We start from the raw sequence: 14,945 nt of genomic DNA, 5'->3' as shown, positions 1-14,945 counted from the left end.
CGGCCAAAACACCAACGTGGCATTTTTCCGGCGAAGCATGCCCAAAATGACGCCGTTTTGCACGCTGACATGGCGAAATAATGCAAAAACGGCGTCGTTTTGGGCTGACGTAAAAAAAAAAAAAATTTAATTAATTAAATTTAGTTAAATATTAAAAAATAATAATTTTAAAATTAAATTTAGTTAAAATATTTTTAAAAAAATTTAAAACTTTAAAAAAAAAATTTAAAAAAAAAAAGTAAGAAAAAGGGAACGGGGGAGGCGGCCGAGAGCCCTCGGCCGCCATCGCCGCCGCCCCGATTTGGGGCGAGCGTCATAGCCCTTGCCCGGATCCCGAGGTCGGCGGCCCTCGTGAGGGCTCACGGCCCGAGCCCCCGGATCCGGTGGCGAGGGCTCACGAGCCCCCTCGCCCAAATCGGTGGCGCGGGCTCGCGAGCCCTCGACCCCGGGGTCGGCGACCCCGGCCGTGGGCTCGGTGACCTCCGACCCTCCCCCCCGCTGTTGCCGGCCCTTCCGGCGGTGGCGGGGCAGCGGCGTGGCGGCTAAGGGCTAATCCCCGGCCGCCTCCCCCGGTTGCCTTTTTTTATTATTATTATTATTATTATTATTATTATTATTATTATTATTATTATTATTATTTAAAATATTTTAACTAAATTTAATTTTAAAATTATTATTTTTTAATATTTTAACTAAATTTAATTTTAAATTAATTATTTATTTATTTCGTTAGCCCAAAACAACGCCGTTTTGGCCACGTCAGCATGCAAAACGGCGTCATTTTGGGCGCACTTCGCCGGAAAAATGCCACATCGGCATTTTGGCCGGATTGGCACTCAAGTGATCCATTTTACTCCGATTTTGGCACTTAAGTGTACCTTTCGTAAGTTATGGCACTGGCCAAAGTTGTGGCACTTAAGTGTCCCTTTGGCCAAAGTTGCACTTAAGTGCACTTGCCAAAGGGGTGAGGGGGCACGTCCCACTTATTGATTGGTTGTCGAAACCAAATACTTTTCAGATGAGGAAATTACTAAGATGGAGAAAAAATTCAAACCCATCAATGTGTCTATTTGAATTATCTTTATTCAAAAGTTTAGATTAATGAGTTATGAGACAACTAAAATATATTAACCACTTTACATTACTCGACATCTCCAATGCGGAACTTATTTCACCTAACACCCTTACACATTTACGTTAACATCTTCAACCATCACTAATCTTCTTGATCAAAATAGATTGGGCTTAAACTTATGTAAATTCTCTATAAAATATCTTTCCATTATTTCAATAATTGTGTACATGATTTTTTCATTAACATTGGCTATATTCTTGATAAAATGCATAATATTAGCAATTGAGTGATAGAAATATGGAAACTTTAACTAAATAGATTCCTTTTCTTTTGCCTTTTCCAAATCTTCGACAACATACACTCTGATTTTTTTTTTTTTTTAAAAATAAACAACTCTAACTTTTGCAATATATAAATGTTGATACAAAATTTCACATATAATTTTTTTCGTAATTTCTTAAAAGCTATATAATATTTTAAGAATTTGTGGGTGAACAAAAGAGTTGTGTTTTGCTTTTCATAAGTTAAAACAAATAGGTAGATTTTTTTTTTTGTTTAAAAAGTTAATCTACCGAGCCTTGTATATTACTACACTAAACTATAAGAAATGTTCAATTTTCCTCTACTACCTCTAATATCTGATTTTAACTACGCAAGAGATGGATGGAAGAAGGTACACTTGATTTAAGTACGAAATCAACTTACCAAATCCCCCCACAACCAGCAAAACTGAAAATCCCATCAAACCCCTGAAAGATCAAGGATATTATAGATCAGTTATTGGATACAATAGTGAAAATACGTTTCATTGATTTTGGTCATGTCATGCTTTGCTAACAAATGGCATTAAACAGAAAATTCCATATTGGAGACAACCATTGATGCCCCTTGCCGTAAACAACAGATAAAAGAAAAATATGAAGATTCACCGACAAAATTAACATATCGTGTAAGATAACAGGTATAGTATTCGAGCACTTAAATGTGCGAGTTGCATTCAAACCTCGGATGAAAACATCCGATATTAATTTTTTTTCAAATTAATTTGTGACATGTTAGCATTATTCAAGACAGAGAAGCTTTGCCTCTTTCCGTCCCCTCCTGTTCTCTCTTTTCCTCACTCAAAACTGCACATTTGAGAATGCAAGATTGACCCAGGAAATCCCCGGAAAAATGAGGAAAAAGGAAAAGGAAAATGAGGAAGCGTTGAGAACCTCAAAAGAAATTCTTTTCCCCCTCAAACGGGTGAGTCATCAACTTCCTTAAGTTCACCATCATTGTGCTTCATCTTGTTCTTCTTTATACCTTCTTCTTCCTCAACTTCATCACCACCATCATCTACAGCAACACAAGCCTTGGCCTTGGTTAGCTCTTGAGCTCTCATGGCCTGGTGTTCCCAGTCCGTACGCCTTAGCACCACCAACATAGTCGCCATGCACGATGCTTGTGCCGCCAAAAGCCCCAGCCACAAACCTCGGAAGTCCAAATGGCAATAGAATGCAAGCCCAACTGCTACCGGCATCCCGACCAGGTAGAAACACCCCAAGTTTATGTTAGCACCGATCTTGGGCCTTGCGCTTCCTCGCAGCACGCCGCAGCCAGTCGTCTGTGGACAGTTCCCAAGCTCGCACAGTCCAATGATTGGTAGCACCGTTAATGTCAATGCCGCAATTTCCCCATCCTCAGTGAACATCCTAGCCCAATGGTTCCTCACTGTCACAGCGAAGAGCAATGCCGAACAACCTAGGACAAAGCTGAGCCCAATCCCGACGGATGCTGCGAGCCGTGCCTTTGCAGGGCGGTTTGCGCCGAGCTCATTCCCGACCCTTGTTGATACGCTGAAGCTGAGTGACGACGGGAATATGTAGATGAACGCAGTTGTCTGTATCAGTATTCCCATTGATGCAACGGTTGCCCTAGGGTTAAGCAAAAGGCCGCAAAGCAGGATCATGATCTCGTACCACCACCACTCGAGGCACACTGAGATGCAGCTTGGGACGGCGAGGCTGAGGAGGGGCCTCCATTCCCTGAAGCACTCTAGTGAGTAGCCACCCCAGGTGTCCCTGTAGACGCCTGAGTAGATGATGTAGATCACCAGAGATGCCACGAGGTTGAAGTTGGTCCAGACGGCACTGAGTGCGACGCCTTTGATGCCGAGGCCAAGGTGTATGACAAGGAAGTAGTTGATAGGTATGTGGAGGAAAATGGAGATAGAGGCACAGAAGGTGAGGGGGAGGTTGATGGATTGGCTTCTCAGGTAGATCCTCAGTGGGTGAAGCAGAGATTGAGCCAAAAGGTCAGGGACGGAGTAGAGAAGATAGGACTGAGCTTGGACCGAGATGGACTCGTCCTGGCGGCAGAACAGCAGGATGGACTTCATGTTGAGCCAGAGGAGAGAGATTGGGATTGAGGTCAGGAGGAGCAAGAGGACGGTCCTTTGGAGGGTGATGCCCAAGACGGAAAGCCGCTTGGCACCAAAGGCCTGGCCGCAGATGGGCTCCATGCCCATTGCGAGGCCGGAGAGTACTGAGTAGCCAGTGATGTTTGCGAAGCCAATGGCAAGGGAGCCGCCGGCGAGGGTGAGTCCGCCGAGGCGGCCAAGGAAGAGCATCGAGATCATGCAGCGTGAGTAGAGGAGAAGGCCGGTGAGGATCATGGGGAGGGCTATGCGGCAGATGGACCTGGCCTCCTCGACGGCCTGCGCGAGTGGGAAACGGGTGCTGTTGGGTGGTTGCGGAGGAGCCGGTGAGGCTTTGAGGACCAGTGGAGTGTTCACTTCTTGGTCTGGAGTGTTCACTTCTTGGTCCTCCACCGAGAGAAGGTAAGATGATTTCTTGATGTTCTCGCATTTGCAGAGCAGAGGAGGACATGTTTGCTGACACATTATGCCGATTGCGTGGCTTATCGCAAGCTCTCGAAAAAGCTTCACAGAGAGAGAGTGAGAGAGAGAGAGAGAGAGAGAGAGGGATTGAGGAATTGATCCGGAGACGGGCATTTATAGGGGAGGCCTTGCTGTGGATTTTTAAAATATGCCCACGTACCTTTAGCGCGTGTCGCTTTTGTGACCGACTAAAGTAACCTAATCGTGCCTTCAACCAAGATTTGAAGCCTCATGCCTCTTCCTTATCTTCTCCTCCCCCAAATATAAGAGAGAGAAATTGATATGCCCATCCGTGATGCAGTAATTGCTCATAAACTGTTTTATAGTTAGATTGCGTGATCATACTAAATCGCCAACTGAATTTTAAATCTTAAATATTAATGAGCAAACCACGAATTATATATTTAAAATAAGCGATCCCGAGAATCATTCTAGTTGGATTGGGATATGCTCCGGCGATGAGAAGATCAGGTCTCAAAGACATGGCATCCGAAGACATGGTATGCGAAACAATTAGAAAGAGGGACCCCATATTAATATGGGAATGCAGCCGTCGGCAGCATGAGTAATGTTGTGAGCTTTAGAATAAAGAAAATCGAGGGGTGGGGACATAAATATGTGGAGGGGGTTTGTCTTGGGAGTGTCCTTGGGACACAGACAAGATTTGATTTTTTTCTTCTCCTTTTTTTACCCGTAAAACTCTTTTTAACCTCTGGGATGGAGACAAAAAAAGAAAATGCACAATCGGGCCCATCACGCATCCCTTCCCAAATGACAAAGAGATGATGGTTCGAAGCAATGAGTACGAACTAATGGATTTTCGCCACCCCCCCTCCTTGTCTTGTCGCCCTCTTTCGTGGCGGACGGCAGAAACGGGAGATCCTAAGAATGTTAGCGTTCTCCGTCGCTTTCCTCACTGTTCTTGGCATGATGTACACGTGCGGCGTACAGAGAAGGTGAATCCTCTTAAAACATTAGAGTAAAGGGTAGGTAAGATTAAGAATGTGTACTTTCAAGAAGTAAGCCTGGCGAGGACGTGTTTTGTTTGATCGCACCAGAGAGGTTATTCTAGAGTAATTGGCCAGCTTAATTAGCTCCAGGCTTCATCGAAGTCGGCACATCCTGATTTTCACGTACACGTGTAGAGTAGCTCGCATGTTGTAAAATTTTGTTAATCATTCAAATTTAGTGTAAGCGATGAAATGAACAAATACCATCCTTGATGAGCTCAGATTTTTGAAGCACTTAGCTAATAACCTTAATTCTAAAGTATATGAAGATCATAATTGGATTTGTAGTGCGGCATGCGCATAATCCTGGACTTCCTCATAGAGCTATTTGATTGCCAATCCATTGAGTCATGCGTGCGACTATTAAGCTAACTTTGATTCATGCTCGTTTGGGGACGCATGCTCCACGAGCTATATCTAGTTTCGTGCCTTGACCACCGTAACTATTGACGCAAGGGAAAAGCATCAATTATCCCGCAGAATCAGAGGCAATTTGTGCGGTTGGCTTACCCTTGTCAGCCATATGGGGGATGAATGGGCACCTCAAACGTCAACTCAAGAACCGAAAAAGGGCCAAAAAGCCAAAGAGAAGCCAATTCAGCAATTTGTTGGTGAATTTCCCACAAGAAAAAGCTTTGGTGACACTGTGAAGCACCTGGCGAGTGGACGGCTCCAGCGTTTCCACGCCGATCAAGATTTGTGAGTGGATTGGTCTGTCTTAGCTTTAGAGTTACACCCTTCAAAGTACGACCAAGAGCACACAGTTTAAAACACAGCCTTTTGACCTTAGTGCATGAAGACAACGTCCCTTATCTTTTGCCGTTCTATGAAACGTGCCCTTGGAACGTCCATGCAATGATGATTCTTTCCCCCATTCTATGTTCAAAGGAGATGCTTTGCTTTCACGCTCTTGAAACGTTCCGGTTCATGAAAGTGTGGAGATAAAGCCAAAAGACCCTCTGTCCTGGCTTGATCAGAATTGTCAGTCAGTGAGAACTCCCACTTTGAATCGATTTTGTCATGCTCTAGGATCGACCTTTCGGTACTCTGGATGGGAAGAAAACAAAGAACCTAACTTTCGGTGTACCCTTTCAACGCGTGTGTTGTGTGGAAAGCAGCCAAATTGACACCCCATCATGGTGATGACCAAGCTGTGCCAATCTTATTCTAAGGAAATCATATTAGAGGCGAAAAAATAAAGCCCAAGAAGACGGGGATTCCCTTAGGATGGTGAAAAGCCCAGATAATAAACCCTAATGTCAGTCCCGATGCTGAACCCTACACTGTATTATAATAGAATGGAACACCAACAAGAAATGAGTAAAAGTAATTTCCCTCTCGAGTCTCAACAACAATGTGTCCGGAAAGAAACAAAGAACTTGGTTGAAGGAAGCATCGCCACTTCTCGTAGCGACTTTTGCTGCCCTCAAAACAGTTGGATGCGGCTAATAGGAAATTTGATAGCTAGTATCCCTTTATTCTTTTTCTTCTCCTCCTCCTCCTCCTCTTTTGTTATCTTCTGGGGACAAGATTAGTGAAAAATGAGGAAAATGGCATTTTTTGAACGTTGGCACCATAAAGACCAATGCGTGCGATCGTCCAAGAGGAGAACCTAGGAACTCGTTGAGAATTGCAGTCCCGATGCAATAGGAACTCTTGTTTCAACCGCTAGTGGATTAGCTTCCAAACTCTAATCTCGTCTTCTAGTGTTGACAATGAGCAAACAGACACATCAGGATAAGCTTGATGACAGATTAGTCACCCATTGTTCTAGTAACTTCGAAACCCTCAGATGATTTAGAAGGATCCATATTCTATGCATAGTAGCGCCCTCTTCTTGTAGTCAGGATTTTGATTGAGAATCTTGATGTGCGTACATCATGGCATACGCCAAAGAATGCGTGATGTTATCTGGAACGGTTTCTTAAAGTCTCAGTCCAATTGCAATCAAGATGCAATCGAATCAGATAAATAGGTTTTGAGTCGTAGCAAGAAGCATCCAAACATTTCCTTTTCTTTTCCGCCTCGTCTCTAATTACAACCAAGTTTCGTCCAATCTCCTTTCTTCGGGGATTGAAAAGATTGTCCTCTTCGCCAAACTTACTATCTATTTTGTCTTGAGTGTTGGACGTAAGTGGAAAACTATAACAAAGTTTCGGTGGAGCCATACATTTTGCTTACGCACACAGGGCATGGTGCAACAGTGCATACAAGTTGGGATTATCTTCGTTTTCGATAATATCTAGTTGCAGGGATGGACGCATAAGCCTATATTAAATGATGAGATATTATAAAAGATTTATAGGGCAAGTTCTATTTATATGAAATTTCATATATACTATAAATTTGTTAAAAATTGCACCAGACTTCAAGTAGCTAAGGGGCATGCTCAAGCGGTGTCGCAAAAAAAAAGAAAAGAAAAAAAGAATAAGAAGTCCCCTTTGTTTTACCCCCAAGCGTATGCACATCTTGTATCGACAGAAATATAACATCTGTAAAAGAATTGGCATGTCGAGGCCGGATATACTTTGGTAGTAACTCCATTATTCAGGGGCATTTTTTCTAAACCCCACTTTTTTAGATCTCTTGCATTGATCTACGATTAGAAGTTCAGTTCTGAATACCTAAAGATTGGAGGGATTATCAAGGTTCAAACCAAGGCATCTGGCGTATGCATAGGTCAAAGAATGGAGGTTGGTGTAACCTAAAAGGATTCTTAAAAGTCTCAGTCCACGAACTACCAATATGGCGAGGCATCTCCTCCCAATCAATCGCATTCCGACTTTTTGTCTCTGGCTAAACCTCGTTCGCGATTCCTCGGTCGAGAGTTGTCTTCTTCGCCATTTGTTTCGCAGGCGCCAATCCAATTTGGTTCTAGCGAAATAGGAAAGCGTGGGTCCTTCGCAACTGCCAAACATTATAGGTACGTGATGGAAACTGCAACTATTTCCCAAATAGTTGCCGCGTCCATAGAAAAAACTATAATAAGACAACAAGAAGTCGATAATGCCGCTATAGATTGCGAAACAGCTCCTTTCGAGCAAATCCCGTGAGTCTAGAACACACATGTTACCCAACTCTCCCTAGTGAACTTCCCCACGAGACACAGAACTACATGATGGTGAAAATGTCCGTGCAGTCGAGGTGTGAAGCAGCGAAATGACTAATAGCTCCAGCTCCACCAATAAGTCACCAGCGATTGTTTGCACTCCACCAAGGGGCAAGAGAAAGAGGGCCGAAGAATTCACCAAGTTGAAATCTGTCATCAGCATTAGCATAAGAAAAACAAGGTGCTAAAGCGCCCAGGACAGTTTGGTATGCATAAGTCACAATAATGACCGGATCCTGCCGCTAGTTGCCCCTTGTCAAATAATTATGGTCAGATAAAAATCATGCACTGATCCTTCTGTAAAAATACCTGCTAAGTGCATTGCACCTCATAGCTGAGCAGAATGCACCCATGGATGCGTATGAGGGTCCACATGATTGGGTTAGATCCACTTGTTACGATAATGTGCCCTCCATGGCCATATCACATAAGAGAGATTCAATTCATCAGAATTTGAAAGCACTACTGAATCTTGATGAAATGAAAGGAACTTAGAACAGTCAAGGTCTATCCGCAATAGCTACTATGAAGATCATAATTGGATCCCACTAACACTTTAATCCAAAGCAGTCATCAAAGAAAGAACAAAATTAAAAACTTGAATGCTAATGAAAGACATTGATGTAACTAGGTAAAAGTTCCTTCTTCACTTGCCAGCACAAGCTTCAATCCTCCGCTGCAGGTGAATAGCTGGACGAGAAAAAATAAGGGAAAAATCAGGCATGCTTCGAGTTCATCAAAACTTCAGCAAAAACAAAAGTAGAAAATCCTACAGACCTGTGGCGCCCCCCTGATGCAGGACTTTCTACAGCAGCATCGCGAGCAACATCCCCGTTACCGTCTGGAAGGGGCTCACGACCATTTTCAGGGCTTTCCTCTCTCCTGCCGGGGCTCTTGTTGTGATCAGGACCGTTGTTAGGTCCCGTCGCTGGTTTTTCATATGGGCTGGGACTACGGTCACGGCCATTGCCTCGGCTGACCATCTGCCTTCTATATGGGCTTCGGCTGCGGCTGTGGCTGCGGCTGTGGCTGCGGCTGCGGCTGCGGCCGCCCCTGCCCCCAGAAAGAGATCTCTCCCTTCGACGAGGACTGCGGCTAGAACCTCGACCATAGTCTGGGCTTGCTCTCCGTGCCTGACGGTCAATGGGGCTAGATTCACGACCATAATTAGGACTTCGCCTTTCTCTTCGAGAAGGACTAGCACCTTGACCGTAATCAGGGCTGCCTCTCTCTCTTTTATAGGGACTAGGAGACCGCTTCCTATCATAACCTCTTTCAGGTGACCTACCACGACCTCTGTCCGGGCTGTACCCATCCTTCTTATCATCGTCATCTCGAGCAGCATATTCCACTGATATCACTCGATCCATCAGCTTGCTGCACATGATGAGAAGCAAACCAGTGAAGAAAGCGACAAAAAAGTCAATAATCTGAAACTGCTCAAACATTGAACAGGACTTTTCTCCTGAAAATGAATCCTACAGTTAGTCCAGCTCTACTGTGGAGAAGGGAAAACAAGAATGCACCTCATATTTGTAGCATCCAATGCTTTTGTAGCATCCTCTTGATACTCATACTGGACAAATGCAAAATTCCTTCTAATCCTAACACTGACGATCTTCCCATATGGCTCAAAATGCCTCTCCAGATCCCTAGTTCTGGTCTGATAAGTATCAAAGTTAATAACAAACAAGGTTTTTGAGGGTCTCGTGTTAGTTGAGGATCGCCTTGAACCACCAGGCTTTTTGACGCCACGCTCGTGCTGCATGATGAATCAAACAATCAGAACATATGCTTGACAAAACCATATGCAAAACTAACAATATTTGCCAAAATTGCCAGAGGGACAAAGGCCTAGAGATGCTTGCAACAATCAGCCATTCTGAAAATACCTTGGTCCATTCCACACGAAGCCTGCGTCCCTTTCGACCAAATTCTATTCGATCCAGTCCACGGATTGCATCCTCAGCATCTCTCTCATCGTCCATGTAGACAAAAGCGAATCCTATCAAACAAGATTAAGGAAATAAGAATTTGTTAATATAGGAGAAAGGTACACATAGTTAGATATCCCGTGTGATATCATCCTTGATATCGTCTGTCCATTACTTCCACCAGCAACGAAGGACCGCCCCCTCAAACCTATCCTGCTAACCTCTTTAATCTATAAACTAACTGACCAATAAATAAGTAACAGACCTTGTGAGATGGACTAAGTGATGTCAAGGAACAACAACGCAAATGTGGATGTCTCAAATGGGTCAATGTAAATGCGAGCCTTCACCATCTATTCAGCTCCTTCTGCAAGTGGAGTCGGCAATGTTTCGACCTTGAAACATGTCTGAAACTCAAGGCTGGAGGAATGTGATGACATGGTAAAAGCAATGGTATCTGAATAAAGTGTGGGATGGTAGTGCCATTTGCGGATCAGAGTATCTCTTCTTAATAACAAGAAGAGGAAGCTCATTCCCGGCATGAAACAGGATTCTGAAGAGCCATCCATTAGCCGAAGGTATATGATTATGCCAAGTTAATCCTGCGTCAAAGAAAATATTGAGTATGGGGGTTTACACCACATAAAATATTCTTTTTTCTCTGAACCCCCATCTAAAACTCAATCACGGAAGATTTCAGAAGGAGATGCACAAGTTGAGTCATCCAGTTAAACAGCTGCACGCTGGCACAGAAGAGAAGTCCTCTTGAGATGGTACTCTTGGCTCCAATGAATCACCTCCATGGTAGAGATCAAAGGCGCTGTTGTGAAATGCGTACTTGGTTCACAGAGGGAAATATGTTTCTGTACACAGCATTCACCCTGAACTATGCAGATGGGCCGAAGTGCTTCTTAGAGTAGAAGATAGCCCAGCGGCTTCGAATTAAGTTTGTCTCGACCAGTAATATCACCTCTTTAAGGTGTTAAACCCTTTCATGATGAACCTCTAAGATGACAATGTTACGTAAAAATTGTGAACAGAGTTTACCCAACTGCAAATTCAGGCTTAAATGATTCTACTTCTGCCTCCATGATTATCTCTCACCCCAGAGAAAGGAATGGATAAAGTTCCATGTAAAGGATTTCACCAATGTGATAAAGTAAATAAATCAACAGCATACAAGAGAATCTACCAAGCCAATTTAAATATGTATTGATAGATGATGACCTGATTGGAAATGCCATGCATTCACCACAGAAAACATTCAGGCTTGCCAGATTCATCAATTTCATTGAGTGACCAGAAAAAGTGGACAACCATAGAAACAACAAAAACGAGGAAAAATATTTGAAGTAGTAGTCATACATGCAGCGGAGACAAGGCACTTACCAGACTTCATATCCACCTTATCGACTTTCCCATATCTGCGGAAAAGTCTTTCCAATTCAGATGGTCTGGCATCGTACTCAAAATTCCCACAGAAGATAGGCCTCATTCTTCAAAGAGACAACTTTTAGCACAGCTCTGCAATTCGTCTATGCAACAGGAAGAAAAAAAAATCAGTAAGCTCATTAAAAAGAATTAAAGGGCACTTGCATGAACAATAAGCTAAGCTTGTGGAACTACCGAAAGCATGACTTTTTGTAATACATGCCCAGAAGCAATTTTCTAACGTCGGTCAGCTCTGACATTTAAAAAGTCTTATGCCTAGGTGAGGAAGAGGGAAAATTGATGTCCTTCCTTGATCCATTCGCAAAAACTGGAAAAACTCCTTGAACAGGACAGCTACACCAAGTCTCCAAAGAACTTCTGAAGATCGACCATGGAGAGGAAAACAAAGAGATACCCGACACTTTTTCAAACGAGAAACCCAGTGTATAAAGAAGCGAAACATAACAAGATAACCCAAGCTCCTCGAAAAAAAAAGATAAAAAGAAACGATCTTGGATGACCCAATTGAAAAACTAAATCGAACTTCTGGAATCAGATAGCTTGGAATCAGCTTACCGTAAATCCTAAAAGATAGATCGATATCACCACATCAACCATCTAATACGCCGGATTCCAATCCCATTCCATCATGAATCTCTACATCTAACATCGCCTCAGAGGTCAACCCAGGCACACATCTTACATCAACCTCTCATCGATTCCACCCAGCACACCCACCGCGGACCAACTAGGGACTCACATGCGCTCGAGGTCAACCTAGGCACACGCGCTAGAAACATCACCAAAATTCCACCGTTCAACTCAAAAGACCAGATCCAACAAACTACCGAGCAGATCGAGACCTATCCGGTCCGAAGCCGAGAGATCGAGGCACGATGAATCCAAACTGCGGCTCCAATCGACCTCGATCAGCTGGCGCCGGCCAGAACCCCCGCGACATCGCGGTCCCAGGAGAGCCGGGACGCGAGGGCCGGAGCTCGAATCGGCACCGGCGAAAGCAGAATCCCGGGGGGGGTTGATTTTCTGTACCTTGTGTTTCCGGCCTCGTCGAAGCGGCGGCGGCGGCGGCCGACGCGAGCTCTGCAACTTTCCCGAAACCCTAACGGAGCTCGCGAAGGAGGAGGGGGAGATATTTCCGAACGGTCTCGGAACGAAGACGGAACGTCGTCGCGCTGTAAGTATAATAAGCTGAGGGAGGGAATGACGTAGGGCGCTGGAGGAAGTCCCTGTATTTGCTTCTATTAGCGGATTAGCCCCTCCTTCATGTAATACTTTGCATTTTAACCCCTGTAGTTACGGGCGGAAGCGGCATAGGCTTCTTGTAGAATATATAATAAACGCGATTACTTAGGCTATGTTTGACAGTCATGATATAATTCGGAATTTCATATGATTTATCATATTCTACGTTTGGTACTTACTCAGGATATGATAAAGTCGGATATAAGGAGGAAATAGGCCGGATAAAATTATCTCATGGAGAAAATGGGATAAAAGTGGATAAGATTTATAATGTCCATAATAGGAAAGTTATTTTTATCAGATAACAAACTTATTAAATTAACAAAATTAAAATTATATTTTAATATAAATAATATTTGAATTCTAATTTAAGAAATTTAAAATTAAAGATAAAAATTATTTTTAATTTAATCTTATTTTAATTTTATATATTCAACTTTAATTATATCTTATAATAAACATTCAATCCATAAATTATATATTTGAGGCATTTTTGTATTTTAGGTATGTTAGTACAATTTACTACTTGATAAAATTTGATTAAAGAATGATGAAAGGGGAAAATAGAAATAATAAAGAAAATAATTTAAAAAAGGGGAAAAATAAATTAAGGAATAGTGTCATGTGATATTTTTACCATATATGTTTATGAGCATTTAAGTTCATTTACAATGATATGATATTTATATAAAAAAATATACATGATATGATATAAATATATTCGACTTTAATACTTGTGATTCACCAAATAGTAGATAAGATATAAAAAAATTTCAGGATTTTATATTCTATCCTATCCAATTCTATCCTACTTAGAAATCCAAACGACCAAACGTAGCCTTAAGGTCTAATTAGTAACATGTCAAATGGTGCTATACTATTATGTTATTTCTCGAAATAAAAAGAAAATAGAAATCTATTTGATAATTTTTTTTAGCTCCCGAAAATAAAATTCCCATTAAAAAAAATCTACGGAATATCGAAATATAACATTGAAAGAATTCAAAGTCAATGGCTCTTAAAAATCTAAGATCTAACAATAATCAAGGGATGGATAAAATGGGGATATGACGTTGAAAAATATTATATTACAGTAACATCTATTTGTTTCATAGAAAATATTTTTTGAAAATACATTTTCCAACGTTTGGTTCACTTATGAATATAAGTCAATAAAAAATGTTTTCCTATCGAAACTTGAAGAACGTGATTTCATTTTTGAAGGAATCGAAAAGCCTTTTCCAAAAGTATGATTAAATGTCAGTGCTTGGACCCAAAACCCCAACGTTAGTTCTCGAGTCCCAGCAATTAGGACCAAGTCTCTCATGATCATGACCGAGAGGGGCTTGAGCTTGGGCCTGGGCCCAAGCCACTGCCAAGCTCAAACCCTAGTGCTTGTACTAGAGGCCGTAGCACATGAGCATAAAATCTCAAATTGGTATACTAGTTAACTGTCACGTGTAATTTAATTTAATAATTTGACAGTAAAATTTAACGAAAATTAACAGAGGGTAAATTTGTCACAAGTATGCCGGTTTTTGGTAAATTTATCAAAGGTATACCAGTTTTGGGTTTTTGGTGGTCAAAAGCATAGTTTATGGGTAAATTTGCCACGGGTGTACCGGTTTGTGATTTTTCAGGGTATTAATCCTAATAATAAAAAGAACCTAGAATGAATTTACCCTAAAAACATTAATCCAATATTTGTTAATATCATTTATTGTTTCAATTAGACAAATTCAACTACATTCCATTGTAATAATCTATAAAATTTGGAGGAAAAAAAAAGCAATCCACATTTTGCTATTTAATTTAATATATAATAATAAGCACATCCATAAAAACGAATTATTAGCAAAAAAATGACGACCCAATCTAAGGTCTTATCTCTTCCTAACAACTAGCGATGAGTATAGACTCATTTGGGTCTTTCCTTTCCAACATAATTAAACCCTCAAGAGGGCATCGATTTTTAAAATCCATGACACTAGTATGACTCTAAACATGTTCCAATAGCGTTCCACAAAGTTAAATGCACAAAAGATTAATAAAGTTCAATAAGGAAAGGACTCGACTTTCATTAAATAAACAAGAAAAGAATGAAGAATCATGACACAGAAAAGACTGAAAATCCAGGTGCTTGTCACTTGCTTGTTCAAAATTTTTTACCAGAAATATATCAACTACGAGTGATACTATGACCCATATCATTCATTAAAAAAGAAAAATAAAGACTCAAGTT

General features: G+C 41.8%; 2 protein-coding genes across 5 annotated transcripts; both read right to left on the bottom strand.

Moving 5' to 3' along the window:
• Nucleotides 1-2,128: 2,128 nt before the first annotated feature.
• On the bottom strand, nt 2,129-4,001 carry LOC104424390 (protein DETOXIFICATION 49). Its single transcript, XM_010036791.3, has one exon. It carries the CDS (start codon nt 3,957-3,959, stop codon nt 2,313-2,315), a length of 1,647 nt encoding a protein of 548 aa, XP_010035093.2. The 5' UTR covers nt 3,960-4,001; the 3' UTR covers nt 2,129-2,312.
• Nucleotides 4,002-8,470: 4,469 nt separating this feature from the next.
• On the bottom strand, nt 8,471-12,646 carry LOC104424389 (serine/arginine-rich splicing factor RS40). 4 transcript variants are annotated; one of them, XM_010036790.3, is made up of 6 exons: nt 12,491-12,646; nt 11,399-11,544; nt 9,968-10,080; nt 9,602-9,837; nt 8,853-9,452; nt 8,471-8,765 (listed from the first exon to the last, which is right to left on the bottom strand). In XM_010036790.3, exons 2-6 carry the CDS (start codon nt 11,502-11,504, stop codon nt 8,741-8,743), a joined length of 1,080 nt encoding a protein of 359 aa, XP_010035092.1. In that variant the 5' UTR covers nt 11,505-11,544; nt 12,491-12,646; the 3' UTR covers nt 8,471-8,740. The 4 variants fall into 4 exon arrangements, with proteins under 4 accessions (XP_010035092.1, XP_018721046.1, XP_018721043.1 ...); XM_018865501.1 differs by having other exon boundaries at nt 9,968-10,611; nt 12,491-12,627; XM_018865498.2 differs by lacking the exon at nt 12,491-12,646 and adding an exon at nt 12,017-12,187.
• Nucleotides 12,647-14,945: the final 2,299 nt, after the last annotated feature.

Source organism: Eucalyptus grandis, chromosome 11 (assembly GCF_016545825.1).
Source record: "Eucalyptus grandis isolate ANBG69807.140 chromosome 11, ASM1654582v1, whole genome shotgun sequence".
Taxonomy (NCBI): Eukaryota; Viridiplantae; Streptophyta; class Magnoliopsida; order Myrtales; family Myrtaceae; genus Eucalyptus; species Eucalyptus grandis.
This window is presented reverse-complemented; position numbering and strand designations above follow the sequence as displayed.